Genomic DNA, 22229 nt, shown 5'->3' on the forward strand with positions numbered 1-22229 from the left:
GCATGAAACATTCTAAAAAATTACATAAGTTTAATTTTCTTTATTTTGTTTTGAAATTTAAGATGTTATTTGTGTTCAATGACATTTTGCCAGCTTGTTGATGAAAATTCTATCATTTTCATTGTCAACAAAGTACGCGATCGGCAAATATAAATATAGGGAATTTAGAAGGAGACTTTTGCACCAATTTCAAAGATTGAACTACTTGCATGGCTTCAGAGGAGAGCACTCGCGTCCTCCACATAGGCTTTCTGGGGCCTATGGACGATCACATTGCTACCGGCTACTTTCACCGGTATGTGTTCCCCAACTAGTTTACTTACACTTATTCTTAGAATCATAACTATTTTTCAATATTTGTGCCCTAAATCCTAATGATATACGCATGAAACATTCGATTATGTTTTTTTATTTACATTTGATTATATTCAGAATTTTGTCTAATAGTTCATATTACATTTATTAATGCAGAATTTTTGTATTAACTTAGAATCTAGCTGCGATTTTGTGGATTATTAGTGCAGATTTTGTGTATCTAGAGTCTGTGATTAAATTTTAATTATACATATAAATCTTAGGTTACATTGGGAATAAGCTTGTTGCATTTTGGTATACATGATTCTTTTACATTTTGATTTTTTATTGATTTTTAGTGTATATTATGTTCAAAACATGAATCATTCATAGGATTTAACATGTATTTTGATAATACGTGAGGGTCTTAAGTTTGGGATCGTTGACTTGACCGCATGAAGTTGCTTATGAAATCTGCAATATGTGAGATACATTCTCAGTTTTGCTAATGAAAACTTTTGAAAATGTATCAATTGCTTATAGATCTTGTCTTGAGCCTCAATAATAGTTAGTATACACATGTATCACCAAAGCTTTAGCCACTCACAATCTCTCATATTTCTAGTTAAAATTAGGCTAGGACTAAACAGAGCAACATACATAATCTGTTTCAGCAAATAGGGTCATTAGCCACTCACAAACTAAGGTTTAAATAACCCCTGAGTTTATCCATTTTTACCCAACATAATTACTTAGCCCCTGACTTTATCGTATCCATCTCTTTTTATTTCCTACTACTATTTCTTCTTTCTTAGCAATGGCTGATCACGCTCCTACCGACTGCTGTTACCACCGCTATGTGCTCCTCGACACACACTCATTCTTATGAATCCTAAAAATTGACTATTCATATTTGTGGTTGAATATAAGTTTAGTGATCTATCAAAGTTCCAAATGTTAATTAAATGACATTTTGGCGGTTTGTTTATGATCATGACTATCTTTTCAATATTGGTCATTTTCTTTTGAAATTTAATGCTACTATGTTATTTGTGTTAAATAAATGACACTATGACAGGGTTTTTAAGGGAAGTAGAGATGCTAAGCCTGTCAACTTATTGGTGAGAATTGAATCCCTTTCCTTACTCACAAAGTATGAAATTGACACGTACGAGTCTAGAGCATTTGAATCCAGAGGCTATAAATGGTTAGTAACTTCTATTTGGTCAATTCTAACATATCTTGTATTATTATATATTCTCGTTTTAGTAGGTTTATTACAATATTTTATTTTGATAGGAAAGTCACAATCTATCAAGACAATCATGATTGTGTTTCTGCATACTTGGCCATTGTCGACACTCATTTGTTGCCGGTCGGGTGGGAGGTTAATGCTACCTTTTCCTTCTTTATATTCAATAATATAAAGTAGAGATTCACATACTTTCAAGGTTATTAATTTTGTCAATCTTTTGATATAGTTGTCCAAACATGGTAGGAGGATGTCACTAACTTGATTATCTCAGGAGTCTACCCACGCTGCTTCAATGTTAGTAAGCTTCGATGTGAACTTACCAAACTGATCTCTAGGGAGAGGTTGATGGATGGGGGCAAAGGATATGTGATGGATGACGAATGTCTGTTCGGGGCTGAAGTTGAAGTGAGCAAAGGTGTGCGTATCAACGATTGTATGAGGTTATTCGAACACAAGGTTGTGACTAAGCGTGAATGGGAGATTACTGATTTTTGTCAGTGTGGGAGATGTCTGGTCTTCGGACGAGATCCATGCTCAAGATTACAAATGGTATGATATGTTGCTTTACCTAACACTATAGCTACTTAAATTGTTGCGTTGTAATTTTAGGAAAGTTGTACTGTATCCAAGGGGAAATCCTTCATTGCCGGAAACCAGCAACTATGTGTCCTTGTTTCTTGAGACAAAGGACTTCCCTCGTCATCGCAGATTGAAGGTTCTGGTTGTGTTCCGCATCAGAAACAAGATCAGTGGTGTCAGCTTCTCTAGTACATGTTAGTTGTTTAACTGTTTATATCATCCTTTTCATTTTGATGATCTTCTTTTTGCTGATAACGACGACTCTACTTTTTCGTTGCAGATAGCATCTGGTTTACATCTTCTTGTAAAGATTGGGGATTCAAGCAATTTATATCAACTGATCGTATGAGCTCAGAGCGCTTCCTTGCTCGCAACACCTGTCTCTTGGGCTTTCGTATCACAATGCAAGCCGAAGTGTGTGAAACACCTATCATGTACTCCAACTAGCTATCTAGTTTAATGCTGATGTGTGTGTGAAACACCTATCAAAGCTGTCTAGTTAATGTTGCTGTGTGGGAAACACATGTCATGATGGTTTATTGTGAGGGGATTCAATTGCTGGGATTAGACCCCGTTTTGTAGTCGTGCTGCGATTAGACCCCATTTTTTGTAGCTTTGATAATATGTGAATGTTTAGTACTTGTTTGGATAAAAATTGATATGGAGAATGTTTAGCTGATCATCAGTTGGTTTCTGTTTTGGACACATTATATAGGTATTCATCAACTTAATTTGTAGTAATATTTTTTAGGGTAACTGTTTTTATACTGTAGAAGGACCTAGCAGGGTTCTTAATTACTCCATATTATTCTTAACCTATTTTTATATTTAGTTCCATAGGGACAGTTAGTGTTTGGTTTGTAATCAATATAATTTTATACCACCGTTTCAAATTTTAACTAGTTACTTATAGAAATAAATTGTAATAGTATTAGTATAATATAAGAGCGTCTCCAATTAAACAAATTTTTGAGAAGATATTATACTATATTTACCTTTCTTTTGCTAGTTATTTTTGCATAATATACTTGTCAATCTATCTATTTCCTTTTGAAGATGCGCAGGCATAAAATAAATGTATATATACACCACACGTCTTTCGTAATTATTGATATATATTGCTTTAGTCTTGGCTATAAACAAGTTAAATAAACATCCTCTTCCAATAACAATGGTTGATGACAATGCTTATGACTATCCTTATGATTCATGCACGTTTTTGTCATCGGTTTGTGTTCTTTACAATATTTTTTGTGTTCTTTTCAATATTTGTTTTGTTTAGTGTTGTTTATTTTTGTTTAGTGTTGTTTATTTTTGTTATTAGTTGAAGATTAATTAAGGTGTAATTCGTGTTAAATGAGCATAGAAACTACTTATGCTACGCCTGGAAACTTGCTGATGAAAATTGAATCCCTTTCCTCATTCTCAAAGTGTGGAATTGACAAGTTCAAATCTGGGGCATTTGAATCCGGAGGCTATAAATGGTTAGTTAGTTTACTGTTGTTTTCTCGTCATATCTTCACTTTGTTTGTTACTATTATTGATTTGTTTTGAGTTTAGGGTTATTATAAATGGTTATTATTAATTTGTTTTGAGTTGGTTTAGTTTAGTGTAAGATTTCAGTATTTGGACAAGGAAAATGATATAATTAATTTGTTTTGAGTTGGTTAAGTTTAGTCTAAGATTTCAGTGTTTGGACAGGAAAATGATAATCTATCCTAATGGATACTTTGGTGACGACTACGACAACGTTGCAGTCTACTTTTCCATTGTCGACACTTATTCTTTCCCCGTTGACTGGGAGATTAGAGCCATCTTTACCTTCCATATATATACAATCAAAAACGGAACAAGTACACCTCGTTTCGAGGTAGTTAATTTTCTCAAGTTTTACTACATAGTTTTACCCACATTTGCTCTTTATTCTCTCTTATTTTACAAATTACAAGAAACTAGGGTTTCTGTGAATTTACGACTGTGACGCCCCAGAATTTCGTTCCCTTCTTTCGAGATAAATCGGATTTATTAGCTTAATTAATTTCTTTTAGAAGATGTGTAATCGTACTTTCCTCGTTGTATTCGACTTTGGAGTAATTTAAGTATCTTCGTTGGAGGAAATAAAATGCAAGGAAAATTTAAGTTTCAAGAATAAAAGTGGAGAAAATACTTTTATTAGAGAAATGTGGATACACCTTGAGGAATAAAATACATGGATGATGGAAATAGTACATGCCTACAAGTGTGATAAAATCAACATGCACCTATTCTACGCTATCTATCCTACTTCTTTAATTCTCAAGTTTGGAAGCAAACTAAATGGGGAATAGAACCAAATGAGCTCAAGAGGAGCATCTCCTTTCTTTCCCTCTCTTTCTTAATCTCGATTTTGCTTCCCCCACAAGCTCCAAGAATGCCTCCATGTACCTACAAAGTTTACACCAAATTGGGGGTTAGAAAGTTACACACAAGTAAAGAGGGAGAGGAGCACAAGCTAAACAAGAGATGGAGCAAGTAGGTGAATAGTGCAGCTAGAAGAGCTACAAGATAGAGCATGAGGTAAGCCAATTTTTGTCACCACTTCATCTAACATCAAAAGTGAGTCAAGACAAAGAAGGCATAGGAGAAAGAGCTCCTACACAAGCCCAAAGTAGAAGATGAGACAAACTCTCATCTCCTCGTCGATCAAGGCCGAGAAATCAGCCAAGAAGATCAGCCACCATCACCAAAACGGCAAGAATCTCACAATCATCAAGCTCGAAAGTGAGAGAGCTAGCAAGCCCAAAATAGGAGCCTTAGGCTCCAAGTCTCAAACCTAGCTTCCAGTAGATTAGCACCATATAAGAGCCACCTTCCCCTTCACCTCCGACACCCCACTCTCGACACCACCACCCACTCACGACACTAAGCGCGGGGCGACGGAGAGGAGAGGAAGCGGCAGCGAAGGCGAGAGACCGCCACCACCGAACCGAAATCACCAAGCGAGGTAAACAACCTCAACACCAATAATCTTCGCATCATGTAGGACAACAATAGACAGCACAAGAACTTGGAATTTTCATAGGATCCTCACAGCAAGGATGAAAACAATAGCAATCATGTAACACTAAGTTGAAGCTCAAGAGCTTAGAGCTATGCAAATTAGAGATAGCCGCATGATACCCCCTCCATATGAATTCGGTGGCAAAATATCATAAGCAAGAATATAGCAAGATCTCGAAATTGAGCAATATATCACCATAAGCCACACAAGACTCCAATGGAGATTTTTTTTCCAAAAATAAGCTACTGTCATAACTTGAAAAAGGAGTAAGGGGTAGGGGGAGAGGACTTAGCTTAGGCGGAGGGGCGACCGGGCGACGGCGAGTGTCGACAGAGCCGAAGAACTTCCGCGGAGAAGCTGCGGATCACGGCGGCAACAGGGGCGAGGCAGACGGCGGCATCCTTGCCGAGGCCGACGGCGAGCGACGTCGGCGGCGGTGCGGTGAGGCCGCCGAGCGAGAGAGAGAAGCCGACGGAGGGAGAGGCGACGCCTTCTCCCTAACCAGGACTTCACCGAATGGAGAACCGGCGGAGTCAAGGCCGCCGAGGAGGAGCAGCCGCGAGCTTGGAGCGGCGGCGGCGGCGAATTGGGATAGGAGCCGCCATAGACATTTCCCCTAAACTATAATTTTGAATCTTCAGTTAGGAGTCTAGAGCTAAATTGGAGGATCGGAAGAAAAGAGGAATGGAGAAAGAGAAGGGGGCGAGCTCCGGCGATGCGGAGCAGCGCCATTCTCGCCGGAGGCGGCGACGAGCCGAGGAGAGAAACCGCCGCCTGCATCTCTGTTCATCAATCTAAGGAAGTTAATTTTTGGAGATGTTGGTAGAAGAGGGGAAGTAGCCGACAAATGGAAGGAGTATTGGGCTGACTTTAATTAAGATTGGGCCACTTGAATTGAGTAGCTGGGCCGGAGGAAATTAAAAGTATGGGCTCGAATAATTTAAATAGGATGAGGTTGTTTTTTTTGTCTATTCTTGGGCCACTTTAATTTATTAAGTGGGGCTCTAGTAGTTAAGAAAGTGAATGCAGTGGGCTTCGGGCCAAGAACTTAATTATGAAAGGTTGGAATTAATTTAAGAAGTTGAGATGGAACTCAATAATTTAATTCCCGAATAATCTACTAAGTTCCGGAGATGGAAAATATTTGAGTTGGAGCTCGAAGGTCGAGGAATTAATTTCCAAATAATTTATTTAGATTCCGGGAGAATAAAGTAGTAGAGTGGGAGACGCAAAAGCCGACCGCCGTCGCCCCGCGACGCCATGGGCGGCCTTAAGAAATATCCGAAGAAAAGAAATTTTGAAGAGACTTTCCAAGAATTCCTATTCTTGTAAATAAGGGTCGAGTACTTGTTTAGAGAAAATAGAATTTCTCCAAGTTAATAAAGAGAATAAATAAACTCTGCAGAGTAGTAAAGCCGAGGTAGGATTAAGAAAAATCCTAAGGCCGAGACTGAGATATAGGTGCTATCCAATAGGATGCATGCATTCTTTCTAAAGAGAAATAATTCAAGTATTAGTTAGCGTGCTACGCTATTTATTTTCAAGGGATAAATTGCTCGAGGGCGAGTGAGGCCAAAGCGAGTAATTGAGTTGAGACATAAGCATATCAGGTGGGCTTTCTTTTAATATCCAGCACTATAGTGTGGATATAAAGCAAATACTTTTGAAGTTATGAAAAATCATTTTCTCAAAAATGAAGCAGCGATTATTTTAAAGTTGTTGTCATGCCATAAAATGTTTGTTTTGAGGCCTATCTGTTGGGGTAATAGCCCGCGGGTTTTGGCGATGCCAGCCCGAGTTTAACGAATTCGGTCCCCAATAGGACCGCAAATCCTGTTCGGAATAACGTGCACGAGAGTCGTGAGCCATCAGCTGTTGGCCGGCGATGTGTCCGCTGAAGGTGGCCACCTTCACGGTACACGATTCTCAGATAAGGCTAGGATCCAAAAGAACTTAGACTGCAGTCGGACTTTTAAGATCACAGAGAATTTAGTATGCTCGGGCCTTTTAAGAAAAACCCCCGTGCGATACTGTGGATGGATGACAACTATATATTGTATGTTTTGTTTTCGGCATGTGTCCACTGAGTACTCCTGTACTCAGCCCTGCATGTATTTATAAATGTGCAGGTTGAACGTCAAGAGGATGGAGAAATTATCGGAGTCGATGCTACTAAACAATCAGTGGATCTTTTCACGATTCGTGTCTTCATACACGAAGTCGTCTAGTATGGACTTATTCCGCTGCTCTTTTGTGAAGTGAGACATCTTAGAATCTCACCTTCGAACTCTGATTTATTGATGTAATGTTTATTCTAGTTCTAAGACCATGTAATGGTACATTTGACTTCTATTCTATGATATGATCGACTTGGCCTTCGGGCACATTCACAAGTTCTTTCCCCTTTTCTTTCCCCGTTTCTTTAATCCCTCCCATTAGTCACGATTTACCCGCTTTCGCTATCCTTAGGAAAGTGCGGTCGTGACAGAGTGGTATCAGAGCACTCGGTTTCTTTCATGCTCTGAGATCCAAACTTTCTTCAGTCAAGATCTAGACTTGTTAACTAGATCATTCCAAGTAATCGACTCGATCATTTCCATGACGTTCAACCAAGTTGGAAGTAAAGAAGTGAAGTTTTGAGATAACCGATGCAAGTGTGACAAAAGATATACCCAGTCGAGAATGAAAGACATAGTGTGAAAAAGAGTTTCCTTGAAGAATGTAGCTCGAGATGAGACTACAAAGGATGAACTATAAATCCTATAATTGCTTTCCTAAGCAACAATTTTGAGACGATGCTAGACAGAGTTAGGCACGAAAGCGTGATCCGCGGTGACACGACTTTTGCGTGAGAAGAGCCGACGCCCAGTGCATGAGAGCACAAGAGGGGCAAATGTTGAAAATGAAAATGAGGAACGATTCTATAAGGGAATAGCACAAGATAGATCCTCACTGTGGCTATGCCACTCGATTAGATCCGAAAGAGAATATCGATTCCATCACGTTTCCCGAGACCCTATAGAAACGTTAGATTTGAGGTGTGAGCTTAGTTTGTTGACGTTAGATCACACAGTATAGTGGCTCTAGTTGAGGATTCCTTTGACTTAGACTCTCATGCATCGCTTTTACGCTACGTTCTTCTTTGAGTACCTCCTTCTGACCTGTGACGTACCCTTTGTGTAGATGGAGGGACGTGATCCCACTAGCCCCCCGTCGAGTGTTTATGAGAGCTGTGCAGAGTATGTGCTCCGCGTGTACCGATCTTACCGACCGTACGAGGGGGAGAACATAGTACCGATCGTGAGCAGATTTTTTCAGTTGTGGGAGAAGACCCACCGGTACGGTGGCACTACTGAGCTCGATGGCATCCATCAGTTGACTTCCGTACTCCCCGAGGAGTGGCAGGCATGGGCCGAGTGGCTGTCCAGTAGCTATATCTATAGGAGGATCGACACCCAGGAGGAGGTGGGGGATTTCCGTGGCTTTGTGTCTTTCATCTTCCTGCAGTACGTACATTACCGAGATGTTCCGCCTATTCCGGAAGGCCACTTACCGCCACCCCCACTTCAGTGGTGTGGGTCGATGTCTCCCGAGGGCGGCACACAGGGAGTCCACGACCACGAGGCAGGGTCGTCCCGGCAGCCTGTTACAGATCTACCCCCAGGTCCCAGCCGAGAGCCAGGGATACGCCGGCTATATGGCGCAGGGTACGACCCCGAGGGGCGGGGCAAGGCCCCGATGGTTGCTATGGATGAGGAGGAGGACCTAGGGGATCCATGGATGGACCGTGCGGTGGTAGCATAGGAGAGAGCCCCTGAGAGGGAGGGGCAGAGGCTAGAGGTGCACGTGCCACCACGGGCCCACGTTTGGGATGAGGAGTTTTACGCCGGTCTGCGGCAACAGTCAGAGGAGTGGGAGGCTTGGCTGCAAGCCCTCCGAGTTGAGATGGACCTAGATGAGGCTCTGTTCCCAGTCGATGAGGTGCCCCAGCCCGCACACGAGGATCTACCAGGAGCAGTGGGGGATGATCCCATTCTGGTCGAGGACAGTGATGACGACTTCGAGGGGAGCTCGGGAGTGAGCTCAGAGGGATCAGACGGTGAACAGTAGGGAGGTTGTACCATCAGAAACGTCCTAGTATGATGGCGTTCTGATGTAGTTGTTCTTTTCTTTCTAGGACTTTCAGTAGATCACATTCTGTTAGCACATAAGACCCGGGATGTTAGGAGGGCAGTGGCTAAGTACTTTAGTGATGTTCCGCGGTATCGGGGCTTCACAATACGTACTTGGGTGTACGTTTTAGGATTCACCTTTGTAAAAAGTCCTTTCGAGGCAGACTCTTTATCCCTATGACGATGTACTGATCTGATGGTTTTTATGGAAAATTAGTTATCTTGGAAAAGTTGTGTTCGCTTCTATGATTCAGTTGTTATGTTTTGCCCTCAAAATTTTGATAGTACTTATCGAGTAATTGCACGAACAATTAGGATGCCTCCAAGGAGAGCTGATGGGCCACGAGGCCGAGGACGTGGGAGAGGCCGAGGTCGAGGCCGAAGAGAACTCCCTATCTTGGAGGAAGAAGTTCAAGGAGATTGGTATGAAGTGACACCACCCCCATCACCTGTTCCACCGCCTTCACTACCCCCACCACCACCTCAGCCACAGGACCGTAGGGTCGAAGAGATGTTTCTGAGACAGAACCCACCAGTGTTCAATGGGTTAGGAGACCCAACTGTTGCTGAAACTTGGATACGCGCACTGGAGCACATATTCAACTTTTTGCACTGCACAGACCAAGAGCGTCTATCTTGCGTGACTTTTCAACTGATCGGACCTGCTGACTTCTGGTGGAAAGCAAGGAAGAAGACCATGACTCCGGAGCAGCTCAGGGAGATGACTTGGGAGGAATTTAAAGCTGAGGTCTATGGCAAGTACATCCCTAAGAGCTACCGGAAGAAGGAGGTAGAATTCTACCATCTAAAACAAGGACGGATGTCAGTGACTGATTATGATCGTATGTTCTGTGAGATGGCTCGGTATGCACCAGATCAGGTGGACACCGACCAAAAGATGGCCGAGAAATTCTGTACCGGTCTGAGGTACGAGATAAGGATGACTCTGGCCAGTCATGAAGGATTGTCCTACACTGAAGCTCTAGGACGAGCACTGGACATTGAGGCAGCTATGCCGGGAAACCGGGTCAGCTGTGAATCATGCTCCACCCCCAGCTCAGTCCCAAGCATCCAGGGACAAGAGGAAGTGGGAAGGACCACGAGCCCAACCTGAACCTAAGAGGGGAGGTTATGAACCAGGCAAGCCACAGGGTGGCGGATATCAAACTACCCCTGGGTCATTCAAGGGGAATACCCCAAAGTCCAACTTATGCCCCAAATGCAACAGACTGCACAGCGGCATCTGCAAGTCAGGGACTGATGGTTGCTTCAACTGCGGGAAGACTGGGCACTTTGCCAAATACTTCCCAGACAAGACTTCAGGGACGGGAGCAAAATCTCACCCGTCAGCTCAGCGCCCACAACTGCGCGCAATGAATGTTCAACCTGGAGCAAATCCACGACAGGCACCGAGGAATCAGCAGCAGAGGCCAAAACTCCCATCACAGGCTCGAGCTTATGCAATGAGGCAGAAGCAGCCAGAGGTGAACCAGGGAAACTTGGCAGGCATGGGTAAGCTCTTCGATACCCCTGTTATGCTTCTGTTTGATACTGGTGCTTCGCATTCGTTTATTTCTGCAAATTGCGTGACTACTTTGAAACTCGCTACTAAGGAGTCAGAACATAGAATGGAAGTAGTTTCCCCATTAGGAGGTCGTATAGAGATTTCTCGTACTTGCTCGAACTTAGAAATCACTCTGGGCGAACTTAAGGTTGTAGCGAACAACTTGAGTGTTATGATCATGTGGGATGTGGACATAATACTAGGAATGGATTGGCTGGCTAAAAACCATGCCATGATCATTTGCAAAGAGAGGCAAATTTCTTTTGGAAACCCCGAAGGTGAAGCTACTCGCTTTCACGGAATTTCTTTAGGAACGCGAAAATCTGTAATCTCGATGTTGCAAGCCAACAAGCTGATGGGGAAAGGATGCCCCGCATACCTTGTCTACTTGAACAAAGAGGAGAAAGACGAAAGGAAATTGGAAGAAGTCGACATCGCTCGCGAATTTCTGGATGTGTTTCCTGACACACTACCGGGTTTGCCGCCAGACAGGCAAGTGGAGTTCACTATAGATCTAGAACCAGGATCTGCTCCAGTATCAAAGGCACCATACCGAATGGCCCCAAAGGAACTAGATGAACTGAAGGTACAGCTGCAAGAACTCCTGGACCTGGGATTTATCAGACCCAGCGTCTCGCCATGGGGAGCACCTGTACTGTTCGTCAAGAAGAAAGACGGGACCATGAGGATATGTGTGGACTACCGAGAGCTTAACAAGCTGACTCTCAAGAACAAGTATCCCTTACCCAGGATCGACGATTTGTTTGACCAGCTCAAAGGAGCTAGCGTATTTTCTAAGATGGATCTGAAGTCGGGATACCACCAGCTGAAGATTAAACCAGGCGGATGTGCCCAAGACGGCCTTCCGAACCAGATATGGTCACTATGAGTTTACCGTGGTGCCGTTTGGACTAACGAATGCACCGGCAGTGTTCATGGACCTGATGAACCGCGTTTTTCATCCTTACCTCGACAAGTTTGTCCTAGTCTTTATCGACGATGTGCTGATATACTCTAAGAACAGGAAGGAACATGAAGAGCATTTAAGGACTGCTCTAGAGACGCTTCGGGCGGAGAAGTTGTATGCCAAATTCAGCAAGTGCGAATTCTGGCTCAATGAGGTGAATTTTCTTGGACATATTGTGACAGCGGAAGGGATCCGAGTGGACCCTGCAAAAGTGGAGGCGGTACGAAATTGGAAGGTACCAACTACTCCCAACGAGATCCGAAGTTTCTTAGGACTGGCCGGCTACTATAGAAGATTCATTGAAGGATTCTTGAAGATTGCACGGCCGATGACTCAGCAACTCAAGAAGGGAACCAAAGTCTCATGGTCTCCTGAGTGCGAGGCAAGTTTTCAGCTGTTAAAAGAGAAATTGACCAGCGCACCCGTACTAGCAGTCCCAGAGCCAGGGACGGACTACGTTGTGTATACTGATGCCTCCAAGAGCGGACTTGGATGTGTGTTGATGCAGAATGGGAAGGTGATCGCTTATGTGTCACGGCAACTCAGGCCACATGAGCTCAACTATCCAACACACGACCTAGAACTGGCGGCAGTGGTCCACGCCATGAAAATTTGGAGACACCACCTATATGGAGTTAGGTGTGAAATTTTCACGGACCACAAGAGTCTCAAGTACTTCTTCGAGAAAAAGGATTTGAATATGCGACAGAGGAGATGGCTCGAATTAGTAAAAGACTATGACTGCGGCATAAATTACCACCCAGGCAAGGCCAACGTTGTGGCAGACGCGTTGAGCCGGAAGACTCAGCACCAAGTGGCAGTTATGTTCACTCAGGAAGAGGAATTGCTGCGAGAATTCGATAGAATGAGTTTAGAAATGGTGCGAGCACCCGAAACTGTAGAAGGCATAGTTTCTACTCTAGTAGTTATTCCCGATTTGAGAGGCAGAATCATCGAGGCCCAGAGACGGGATGAAACTCTAGAGAAGTTGCGCCTAAAAGTGAGAACGGGCGAACAAAAGAACTACCAGGAGGAGGCAGATAACGCCCTCACATTCGAAGGGAGATTGTGTGTGCCGAACCAAGAAGAGCTCAGGAACGAGATAATGAGCGAGGCGCACGATACTCCATACACCGCCCACCCAGGGAGTACAAAGATGTATCAGGACTTGAAGAAGAAGTTCTGGTGGGACGGTATTGATAAGGCTAATTTCATGCATCGGTAATGTGTGAAAAAATGTTATAATTTGCTGGGTCTAACACTTTTCCTAAGCCAGGTGTGTGAAGAAAATCGCTAGATCAAGGAAGTACTGAAGGAGATGGTCTATCAAAGGAAAGGAGCAAAGTGAGCAGGAATTACAAGGAAATTGGCGTGACAGAGGAGTCAATAGCTGAGGGCATCAAAGTCTTATCTATACCTCGCTGGGCCCACTCAAACGCCTATATATAGAAGAGCATGCAACGCAAAAAAAAGGCACTTTTTCACTCTTCTTAGCTCACACACTTTACACACACACTTGGGAATGGATCTGGGGTAGTCGGGAACGGAAGGTTACTTTTTAGAAAATTTCGTGGTTGGCAACACCATCCGAGTGAGGGCAAAGATACAATTACTTTTAATTTCAGTTCTTTTGCTTCTTTTTACTGTCGAACTTCACTTTTGGGAGTCGACCTTGATGATGATGATGCTTATTTGTTTTACCGTTTGTTGATCTGCGTTTAGCAGTTAAATTTCAAGTCAATTTGCATAGATCTCTCTGCTGTTAGTTTATTTCTTCAAATGTTATGTCGATCTCTGTTTATTTTTGATGTTGAGGTGTTTGATATGGACTTTGGTGACAGATCTGTGGTTGTTTGAGTATTCGGAGTTGCTGGCTTAAATCTGACGTGATGGAGGGTTTCTGTTGTTTGGAGTTCATGTCGGACGCTTGGATCCGGAGTGGATTTAGCGTCTGAGGTTGGATTCGACGTGTGGAAAGATAGTTGTTCGATAGATTCTGTTTTTCTTCTTGATTTCTATTTTACTTCGTCTAGAGTATGCAGATCTGTTTAGTTCTTCGTTTGTTATGCATTAATTTGATTTCAAGTCAGTTGCTCTGTTTTAATTTTGCTTATGTTGCTTTCCTTAAGAAGTTTTACGCAATTTGGTTGTAGAAGACGATGTCGCTGTCAGTTAGTACGAGAGTTAGTTATTCTGCCAACTTTTCATTCGTACCTTGCTTTTTCAGACATGGTCCCCACAGTAGGTTTATTTCCTAGGTCTAGCTGTTAGCTTAAGAATTTTTTAAAAGTTCCCAAGTCAAGTTAATTTTGATTTTCCTCAACCCAAGAAAATGCGTGGCAGCAGCCAACACCAAAAACACACCCAAATCCTTGAACATGAGTATTACGCATCCTTCTCTGTGGGATCGATCCCTACTTCCCTATGCTATGTTTAGTAAAGTGGTTGAGGGTTTTTGAAAGCAGTTCCTTGTGTGTCCGACGACCGGGATTCCTCGCGTTCAACGAGTTCCTAGACCACGTGATCTAGTGGATTTGCTGGATCTAGGGAACCTGTTATTCTCTATTTCTGAATATTCACATACACACGAAGATTTGGCTTTTCAGGTATGAAGAGAGATGTAGCATCTTTCGTTGAGAGGTGTCTTGCCTGTCAACAAGTGAAGGCACTACACCAGCGACCTTATGGGAAGTTGCAGCCATTGGAAATTCCCGAGTGGAAGTGGGAACACATAGCTATGGATTTCATTACGGGATTGCCGAAATCTCAAAAAGGAAATACTGCAATCTGGGTGATAGTGATCGTCACACTAAGAGCGCCCATTTTGTACCGATACCTATCACGTACGGGTCAGAGAAGCTAGCCCAGTTGTACGTGAGGGAGATCATTCGCCTGCACGGCATACCAGCGACGATCACGTTGGACAGAGATGCTAAATTCACGTCCAGATTTTGGAAGAGCCTACAGAAAGAGCTAGGGACGCAGCTGAATTTTAGCACTGCTTTTCATCCACAGACCGACGGACAGTCGGAGAGAACGATTCAAACACTGGAAGACATGCTAAGGGTAGTAGTGCTCGATAGAGGGAGCAATTGGGAACAAGTACTGCCGCTAATAGAGTTTGCCTATGACAATAGCTACCAGGCAACGATTGATATGGCTCCGTACGAAGCTTTACACGGGAAGAAGTGTAGATCACCCCTCTATTGGGACGAGGTTGGTGAGAGGAAAATTCTGGGCCCAGATGCGGTCGAAGAGATGATAGAAGTTGTCAGAAAAATCCGAGAGAGGATCAAAGAGGCTCAGGATAGACAGAAGTCCTATGCAGATCTTCGGCGGACAGATTTGCAGTTTACAGTAGGAGATAAGGTTTTCTTGAGAGTATCTCCCTCGAAAGGGATCACCAAATTTGGAGTCAAGGTAAAACTCCGACCCCGCTACATAGGACCGTATGAGATTTTGGAAGCGGTCGGACCAGTAGCTTATCGATTGGCGCTACCGCCAAGCTTTGGAAGCATTCGCAACGTGTTCCATGTATCCCAGCTAAGGAAGTATGTGTTCGATCCGAAACACGTGATCCACCAAGAAGAGATGATAATTAATCCGGATCTGAGCTATGAGGAAAAGCCAAAGAAATTTTTGGATAGAAAAGTGCAACAATTGAGGAATAAGGCGATCACTTCAGTGAAAGTACTGTGGGAGCACCACGGGCAAAAAGAAGCCACGTGGGAGTTGGAGGATAAGATGAAGGAACGTTACCCCGAACTTTTCAAGTAGAGCTGCACAAATTTCGGGACGAAATTTCTTAGAATGTGACGCCCCAGAATTTCGTTCCCTTCTTTCGAGATAAATCGGATTTATTAGCTTAATTAATTTCTTTTAGAAGATGTGTAATCGTACTTTCCTCGTTGTATTCGACTTTGGAGTAATTTAAGTATCTTCGTTGGAGGAAATAAAATGCAAGGAAAATTTAAGTTTCAAGAATAAAAGTGGAGAAAATACTTTTATTAGAGAAATGTGGATACACCTTGAGGAATAAAATACATGGATGATGGAAATAGTACATGCCTACAAGTGTGATAAAATCAACATGCACCTATTCTACGCTATCTATCCTACTTCTTTAATTCTCAAGTTTGGAAGCAAACTAAATAAGGAATAGAACCAAATGAGCTCAAGAGGAGCATCTCCTTTCTTTCCCTCTCTTTCTTAATCTCGATTTTGCTTCCCCCACAAGCTCCAAGAATGCCTCCATGTACCTACAAAGTTTACACCAAATTGGGGGTTAGAAAGTTACACACAAGTAAAGAGGGAGGGGAGCACAAGCTAAACAAGAGATGGAGCAAGTAGGTGAATAGTGCAGCTAGAAGAGCTACAAGATAGAGCATGAGGTAAGCCAATTTTTGTCACCACTTCATCTAACATCAAAAGTGAGTCAAGACAAAGAAGGCATAGGAGAAAGAGCTCCTACACAAGCCCAAAGTAGAAGATGAGACAAACTCTCATCTCCCAGTCGATCAAGGCCGAGAAATCAGCCAAGAAGATCAGCCACCATCACCAAAACGGCAAGAATCTCACAATCATCAAGCTCGAAAGTGAGAGAGCTAGCAAGCCCAAAATAGGAGCCTTTGGCTCCAAGTCTCAAACCTAGCTTCCAGTAGATTAGCACCATATAAGAGCCACCTTCCCCTTCACCTCCGACACCCCACTCTCGACACCACCACCCACTCACGACACTAAGCGCGGGGCGACGGAGAGGAGAGGAAGGAGTAAGGGGTAGGGGGAGAGGACTTAGCTTAGGCGGAGGGGCGACCGGGCGACGGCGAGTGTCGACGGAGCCGAAGAACTTCCGCGGAGAAGCTGCGGATCACGGCGGCAACAGAGGCGAGGCGGACGGCGGCATCCTTGTCGAGGCCGACGGCGAGCGACGTTGGCGGCCGTGCGGTGAGGCCGCCGAGCGAGAGAGAGAAGCCGACGGAGGGAGAGGCGACGCCTTCTCCCTAACCGGGACTTCACCGAATGGAGAACCGGCGGAGTCAAGGCCGCCGAGGAGGAGCAGCCGCAAGCTTGGAGCGGCGGCGGCGGCGAATTGGGAGGGGAGCCGCCATAGACATTTCCCCTAAACTATAATTTTGAATCTTCAATTAGGAGTCTAGAGCTAAATTGGACGATCGGAAGAAAAGAGGAATGGAGAAAGAGAAGGGGGCGAGCTCCGGCGATGCGGAGCAGCGCCATTCTCGCCGGAGGCGGCGACGAGCCGAGGAGAGAAACCGCCGCCTGCATCTCTGTTCATCAATCTAAGGAAGTTAATTTTTGGAGATGTTGGTAGAAGAGGGGAAGTAGCCGACAAATGGAAGGAGTATTGGGCTGAATTTAATTAAGATTGGGCCACTTGAATTGAGTAGCTGGGCCGGAGGAAATTAAAAGTATGGGCTCGAATAATTTAAATAGGATGAGGTTGTTTTTTTTGTCTATTCTTGGGCCACTTTAATTTATTAAGTGGGGCTCTAGTAGTTAAGAAAGTGAATGCAGTGGGCTTCGGGCCAAGAACTTAATTATGAAAGGTTGGAATTAATTTAAGAAGTTGAGATGGAACTCAATAATTTAATTCCCGAATAATCTACTAAGTTCCGGAGATGGAAAATATTTGAGTTGGAGCTCGAAGGTCGAGGAATTAATTTCCAAATAATTTATTTAGATTCCGGGAGAATAAAGTAGTAGAGTGGGAGACGCAAAAGCCGACCGGCGTCGCCCCGCGACGCCATGGGCGGCCTTAAGAAAAATCCGAAGAAAAGAAATTTTGAAGAGACTTTCCAAGAATTCCTATTCTTGTAAATAAGGGCCGAGTACTTGTTTAGAGAAAATAGAATTTCTCCAAGTTAATAAAGAGAATAAATAAACTCTGCAGAGTAGTAAAGCCGAGGTAGGATTAAGAAAAATCCTATAGGCCGAGCCTGAGATATAGGTGTTATCCAATAGGATTCATGCATTCTTTCTAAAGAGAAATAATTCAAGTATTAATTAGCGTGCTACGCTATTTATTTTCAAGGGATAAATTGCTCGAGGGCGAGTGAGGCCAAAGCGAGTAATTGAGTTGAGACATAAGCATATCAGGTGGGCTTTCTTTTAATATCCAGCACTATAGTGTGGATATAAAGCTAATACTTTTGAAGTTATGAAAAATCATTTTCTCAAAAATGAAGCAGCGATTATTTTAAAGTTGTTTTCATGCCATAAAATGTTTGTTTTGAGGCCTATCTGTTGGGGTAATAGCCCGCGGGTTTTGGCGATGCCAGCCCGAGTTTAACGAATTCGGTTCCCAATAGGACCGCAAATCCTGTTCGGAATAACGTGCACGAGAGCCGTGAGCCATCAGCTGTTGGCCGGCGATGTGTCCGCTGAAGGTGGCCACCTTCACGGTACACGATTCTCAGATAAGGCGAGGATCCAAAAGAACTTAGACTGCAGTCGGACTTTTAAGATCACAGAGAATTTAGTATGCTCGGGCCTTTTAAGAAAAACCCCCGTGCGATACTGTGGATGGATGACAACTATATATTGTATGTTTTGTTTTCGGCATGTGTCCACTGAGTACTCCTGTACTCAGCCCTGCATGTATTTATAAATGTGCAGGTTGAACGTCAAGAGGATGGAGAAATGATCGGAGTCGATGCTACTAAATAATCAGTGGATCTTTTCACGATTCGTGTCTTCATACACGAAGTCGTCTAGTATGGACTTATTCCGCTGCTCTTTTGTGAAGTGAGACATCTTAGAATCTCATCTTCGAACTATGATTTATTGATGTAATGTTTATTCTAGTTCTAAGATCATGTAATGGTACATTTGACTTCTATTCTATGATATGATCGACTTGGCCTTCGGGCACATTCACAAGTTCTTTCCCCTTTTCTTTCCCCGTTTCTTTAATCCCTCCCATTAGTCGCGATTTACCCGCTTTCGCTATCCTTAGCAAAGTGCGGTCGTGACAACGACTTTTACATCAGAATCATTGTATGTTATCACTAAAACATGATGATCTCAGGAATTCCCAGACGCATCCATGCCCTTGGAACAAAATGTGGAATTTCCAAAGTGATCTCTAAGAAGACTTTGATGGATCCGAGCAAAGGGTACGTCGTAGGCGACAGCTGTGTGTTTGGGGCTGATGTTTTTGTTATCAAGAAGGAACAACTTATTAGTGAGTGTCTGAGGTTGGTGGAACACACGACTCCGACAAAGCGCAAATGGACGATTCCCAACTTTTCCAAGTTAGGGGATGTTTGGGGTTCGGAAGAGTTTTCCGTTGAAAAATACAAATGGTATCCCATCTTCTTTTTATGTTATAGCTATTACCTGATTTAATTGTAGTACTTACTTAACATCTTAGCTCAGTTTTCTAATGTTTGGTGACATTACTTTGCTGCTTTAGGAAAGTTAACCTTCATCCAAAGGGAGTTGTTTCATTGCCAAAAGGCAGCTACATGTCCTTGTTTCTTGAGCCAAAGGGCTTCCCACCTCATCGTAGAGTGAAGGCAGAGGTTTTGATGCGCATCGTATCCATACTCAATGGCTGTGAACGCTCTAAAACATGTTACGTTTTTTCACTATTCTATAATAACCCCTATTTTAAGCATCCAAAACCTTAAAAAAATGTAGTAGTAGAATACAACACTACATCAAAAGCATTATGTGCATATAGTTCCATGTTAAATACAGTACTAGCTAGTGTGTTGCTGATAACTACTCTACGTTTTCGTTGCAGTTAATCATTGGTTTACAGCTTCTGGCGGAGAACAAGGATTTCCTGAATTTATAAAAATTGCTGATATGGATGCTGGAGGCTTCCTTCATCGCGACTGTTGTTTTGTGGATGTTGAAATCACGGTGCAAGCTGTTGCGAAAGCTAGTATCTAGTTTATATTGGAAGGGGATTCAATGCAGCGCGTAGCCATGTTAGATACTCCATAAAACACGATTAGTTATTTAGTTTTGCGTCTTTAAGTTGATATTTTTTCTTATGATAGTTTTGTAGTTTCTACTCGATGCAATTTTATGTACATCGTTTCAATAAAGAAACCATTTTCAAAATTTATAATAGAAAATACACAAACTTCATGATGGAAAACTTGTACCTAAGAAAAAATACACATATAGAGAGCAAAAAATTGTTAAGATTTCTCCAAAATGTTCGATTATCAAACTTCGCAAAAATTGTTAAGATTTCGTAAAATATCATATGACTCAGACGTATTCATACAATATAAATTATAAAATGAACACTTTAAAAGAAAATCAGTCAGCCATTACCGGTTTAGTTAGAGGGTTTGGTGGGTTGCTTCTTCTGGTCCTGCTTTTTATCGGAATCTGCCACCTTTCGCTTGTCCTTCCTCTCCCTCTTTTTCAAGGCAGTCATCCGGGCTTTCAAGATAGTTGCATAACTGGACTGGAATCGTTGGTGATCTTTTGGACCGACCTGTCATTCAAATCAAGTGTTTTGTTTTTCAATAAAAGTTGTCCCTCACTACAATTATAGGCTAGTCAACACAAGATAAAACCGACTATCATCAACGTTAAAGCAAATTCGCAACTATCACCAATTCATCAGACTATCAGAATTTATTCACATTATGAATGGAATTGGCATCACTGATGCAATATATCAATCAGTTTCAGAACATTACGTAATCCCCCAACATCACTTTTCGATATGATCATTGCCTGCATATACTTGAATTCATAGTTCTTAAATGTTCTCATAATTAAAAATAGAATGAAGATATATATGAAAGGGAAGGGAAGCTAGTTACTATACCATTGTTGAAATAGTTTTCTTTCCATCTGTAGCTCGAATGAGGCACTTAAATTCAATCTTTTCCCCGGCGGTCTTCATCTTATTCCTCTTAACCTTGGACTTGTCAGAAGCTGGAATAAAAGGAAGCAACAGACCACTCTCAATTTCCAACAGCTGCAGCAGTTAAGAATCTGTCTACCAACAGATACAAAGAGGTAAAAACGGAAAAAAAAAAAAAAAAAAAAAAACTTGCATTTATTGGTGAAAACTCACAGTGCTTCAAAGTAACCCACACAGAGCCCTTTTCTGTAGTCCGCTCAAACATATTGGTGAGTTCATTGAGGAAGGGATCAGGCTGTAATCGTACCTAGCAAAAGAAAACGAAAGATTAGCAACATGTGATGGGATTTAGTCAACAAATCAATTTCATTTTGCACGGTGATTGATCTAGGCATTAGCCAATGCAAACTGGACATGCACATTAATCTATACAAACTAGTCCAGAACACTAAGAAGTATTCACATATCCAACTGTACCACGGCAACACAAACCAAAAAATACTGAGAAAGAATTCACCATCATATATACCACATGCTTCTTGATCCCAGTAGCCAAAATATATTCCACGGGTATCGGTGGTTAAACAAACTTGGAAAATTCTACTCTGTTTCCCCTTTCAACTTTTACAGTCATCGAGAAATCTGCTTCGTACATAATTTATGTTGCTCAGTTTGAGAACAGCTCTTAGTCAAACCCTATAACAATTCCCCAAATCATGTTCACAATGCTAATATATTACTAGTATATTCTATGCTGCATCAACTTGGCCATATAAATCTCAATTCTCTGATCCAGCTGCAATTGAACATTTAGTTCAAGCTCTACATAATCTCAAAATTCATTTCCCTCAATATCAAATAATTGAACCTAAGAATACAATTGATTCACTTACATTAGTTGACATGCGTCTATCTATCAATCCGTGAAATTAAAATTCATATAATTGGCAGATCGGCAAAAGTAAGAGTTCAATTTAACAAAGACGAATACAATAAAATGAAAAGATTACTAATTGAATTAGGTTCAGATCAACATACCATGCTGTTTCCGGCAACGGATGGTGGAGAGAAACTTAGTCAAATTTGAGGTTTTTTCCTTCGCTCTTTTGCAACAGAAATTTTACTTCAATTGACCCAATTCAGAAATATATAACGGGTCGGGCTATCCGCTTTTCCGAATCCGGATTCAGTTATCATATTTGGACTTTTTAATTAATGTAAACAAACGTTTATTTTGAGTGACAAGAAGAATTTAAGATATTTTACATTCAACTATTTTCATGAATCCATTCTATTCAATTGAAATGGACAATCTTGATGAAATTTTATTTATTCAAAGTCCATTTGTGATCTTATCCATATTTTAATGCTAGTGGTTTTACGATTTCAACAAATGCACTTGATAGTTTCTGATCTCATGGCATATGTCGTCTCGTTTTTTTTCCAAATAATTCCCACATCTTATATGTTTAATGTACTTTTCCAAAAGATGATCAACAATAAT

At 42.2% G+C, this 22229-nt stretch overlaps 2 protein-coding genes and 1 pseudogene across 4 annotated transcripts; 2 read left to right on the top strand and 1 right to left on the bottom strand.

Moving 5' to 3' along the window:
* Nucleotides 1-209: 209 nt before the first annotated feature.
* Nucleotides 210-2575, top strand: LOC125220664 (uncharacterized). The gene is made up of 7 exons (XM_048122816.1): nt 210-295; nt 1373-1501; nt 1594-1681; nt 1793-1989; nt 2048-2098; nt 2159-2322; nt 2409-2575. Exons 1-7 carry the CDS (start codon nt 210-212, stop codon nt 2573-2575), a joined length of 882 nt encoding a protein of 293 aa, XP_047978773.1.
* A 909-nt stretch (nt 2576-3484) lies between these two features.
* LOC125220662 (uncharacterized) lies at nt 3485-19788 on the top strand (annotated as a pseudogene).
* On the bottom strand, nt 15856-22011 carry LOC125222010 (signal recognition particle 14 kDa protein-like). Of its 3 annotated transcripts, none has more exons than XM_048124385.2 (5): nt 21764-22010; nt 20939-21032; nt 20687-20796; nt 20182-20347; nt 15856-16130 (listed from the first exon to the last, which is right to left on the bottom strand). In XM_048124385.2, exons 1-4 carry the CDS (start codon nt 21764-21766, stop codon nt 20186-20188), a joined length of 369 nt encoding a protein of 122 aa, XP_047980342.1. In that variant the 5' UTR covers nt 21767-22010; the 3' UTR covers nt 15856-16130; nt 20182-20185. The 3 variants fall into 3 exon arrangements, with proteins under 3 accessions (XP_047980342.1, XP_088919304.1, XP_088919303.1); XM_089063178.1 differs by lacking the exon at nt 15856-16130 and adding an exon at nt 19448-19765 and having other exon boundaries at nt 21764-22011; XM_089063177.1 differs by lacking the exon at nt 15856-16130 and adding an exon at nt 19448-19784 and having other exon boundaries at nt 21764-22011.
* Nucleotides 22012-22229: the final 218 nt, after the last annotated feature.

Source organism: Salvia hispanica, chromosome 1, assembly GCF_029641045.1.
Source record: "Salvia hispanica isolate PSC_SH4W2 chromosome 1, Shi_PSC_v1, whole genome shotgun sequence".
NCBI lineage: Eukaryota > Viridiplantae > Streptophyta > Magnoliopsida > Lamiales > Lamiaceae > Salvia > Salvia hispanica.

Coding starts and splice junctions, on each gene's coding strand:
- LOC125222010 (XM_048124385.2), bottom strand. Junction 20,797..20,938: donor GTGGGTTACTTTGAAGCACT/GTGAGTTTTCAC, acceptor CTTTTATTCCAG/CTTCTGACAAGTCCAAGGTT. Junction 20,348..20,686: donor AGAAAACTATTTCAACAATG/GTATAGTAACTA, acceptor TTTGAATGACAG/GTCGGTCCAAAAGATCACCA.
- LOC125220664 (XM_048122816.1), top strand. CDS start 210: ATGGCTTCAGAGGAGAGCACTCGCGTCCTCCACATAGGCTTTCTGGGG. Junction 2,099..2,158: donor CATGCTCAAGATTACAAATG/GTATGATATGTT, acceptor TTGTAATTTTAG/GAAAGTTGTACTGTATCCAA. Junction 2,323..2,408: donor TGTCAGCTTCTCTAGTACAT/GTTAGTTGTTTA, acceptor TTTTCGTTGCAG/ATAGCATCTGGTTTACATCT.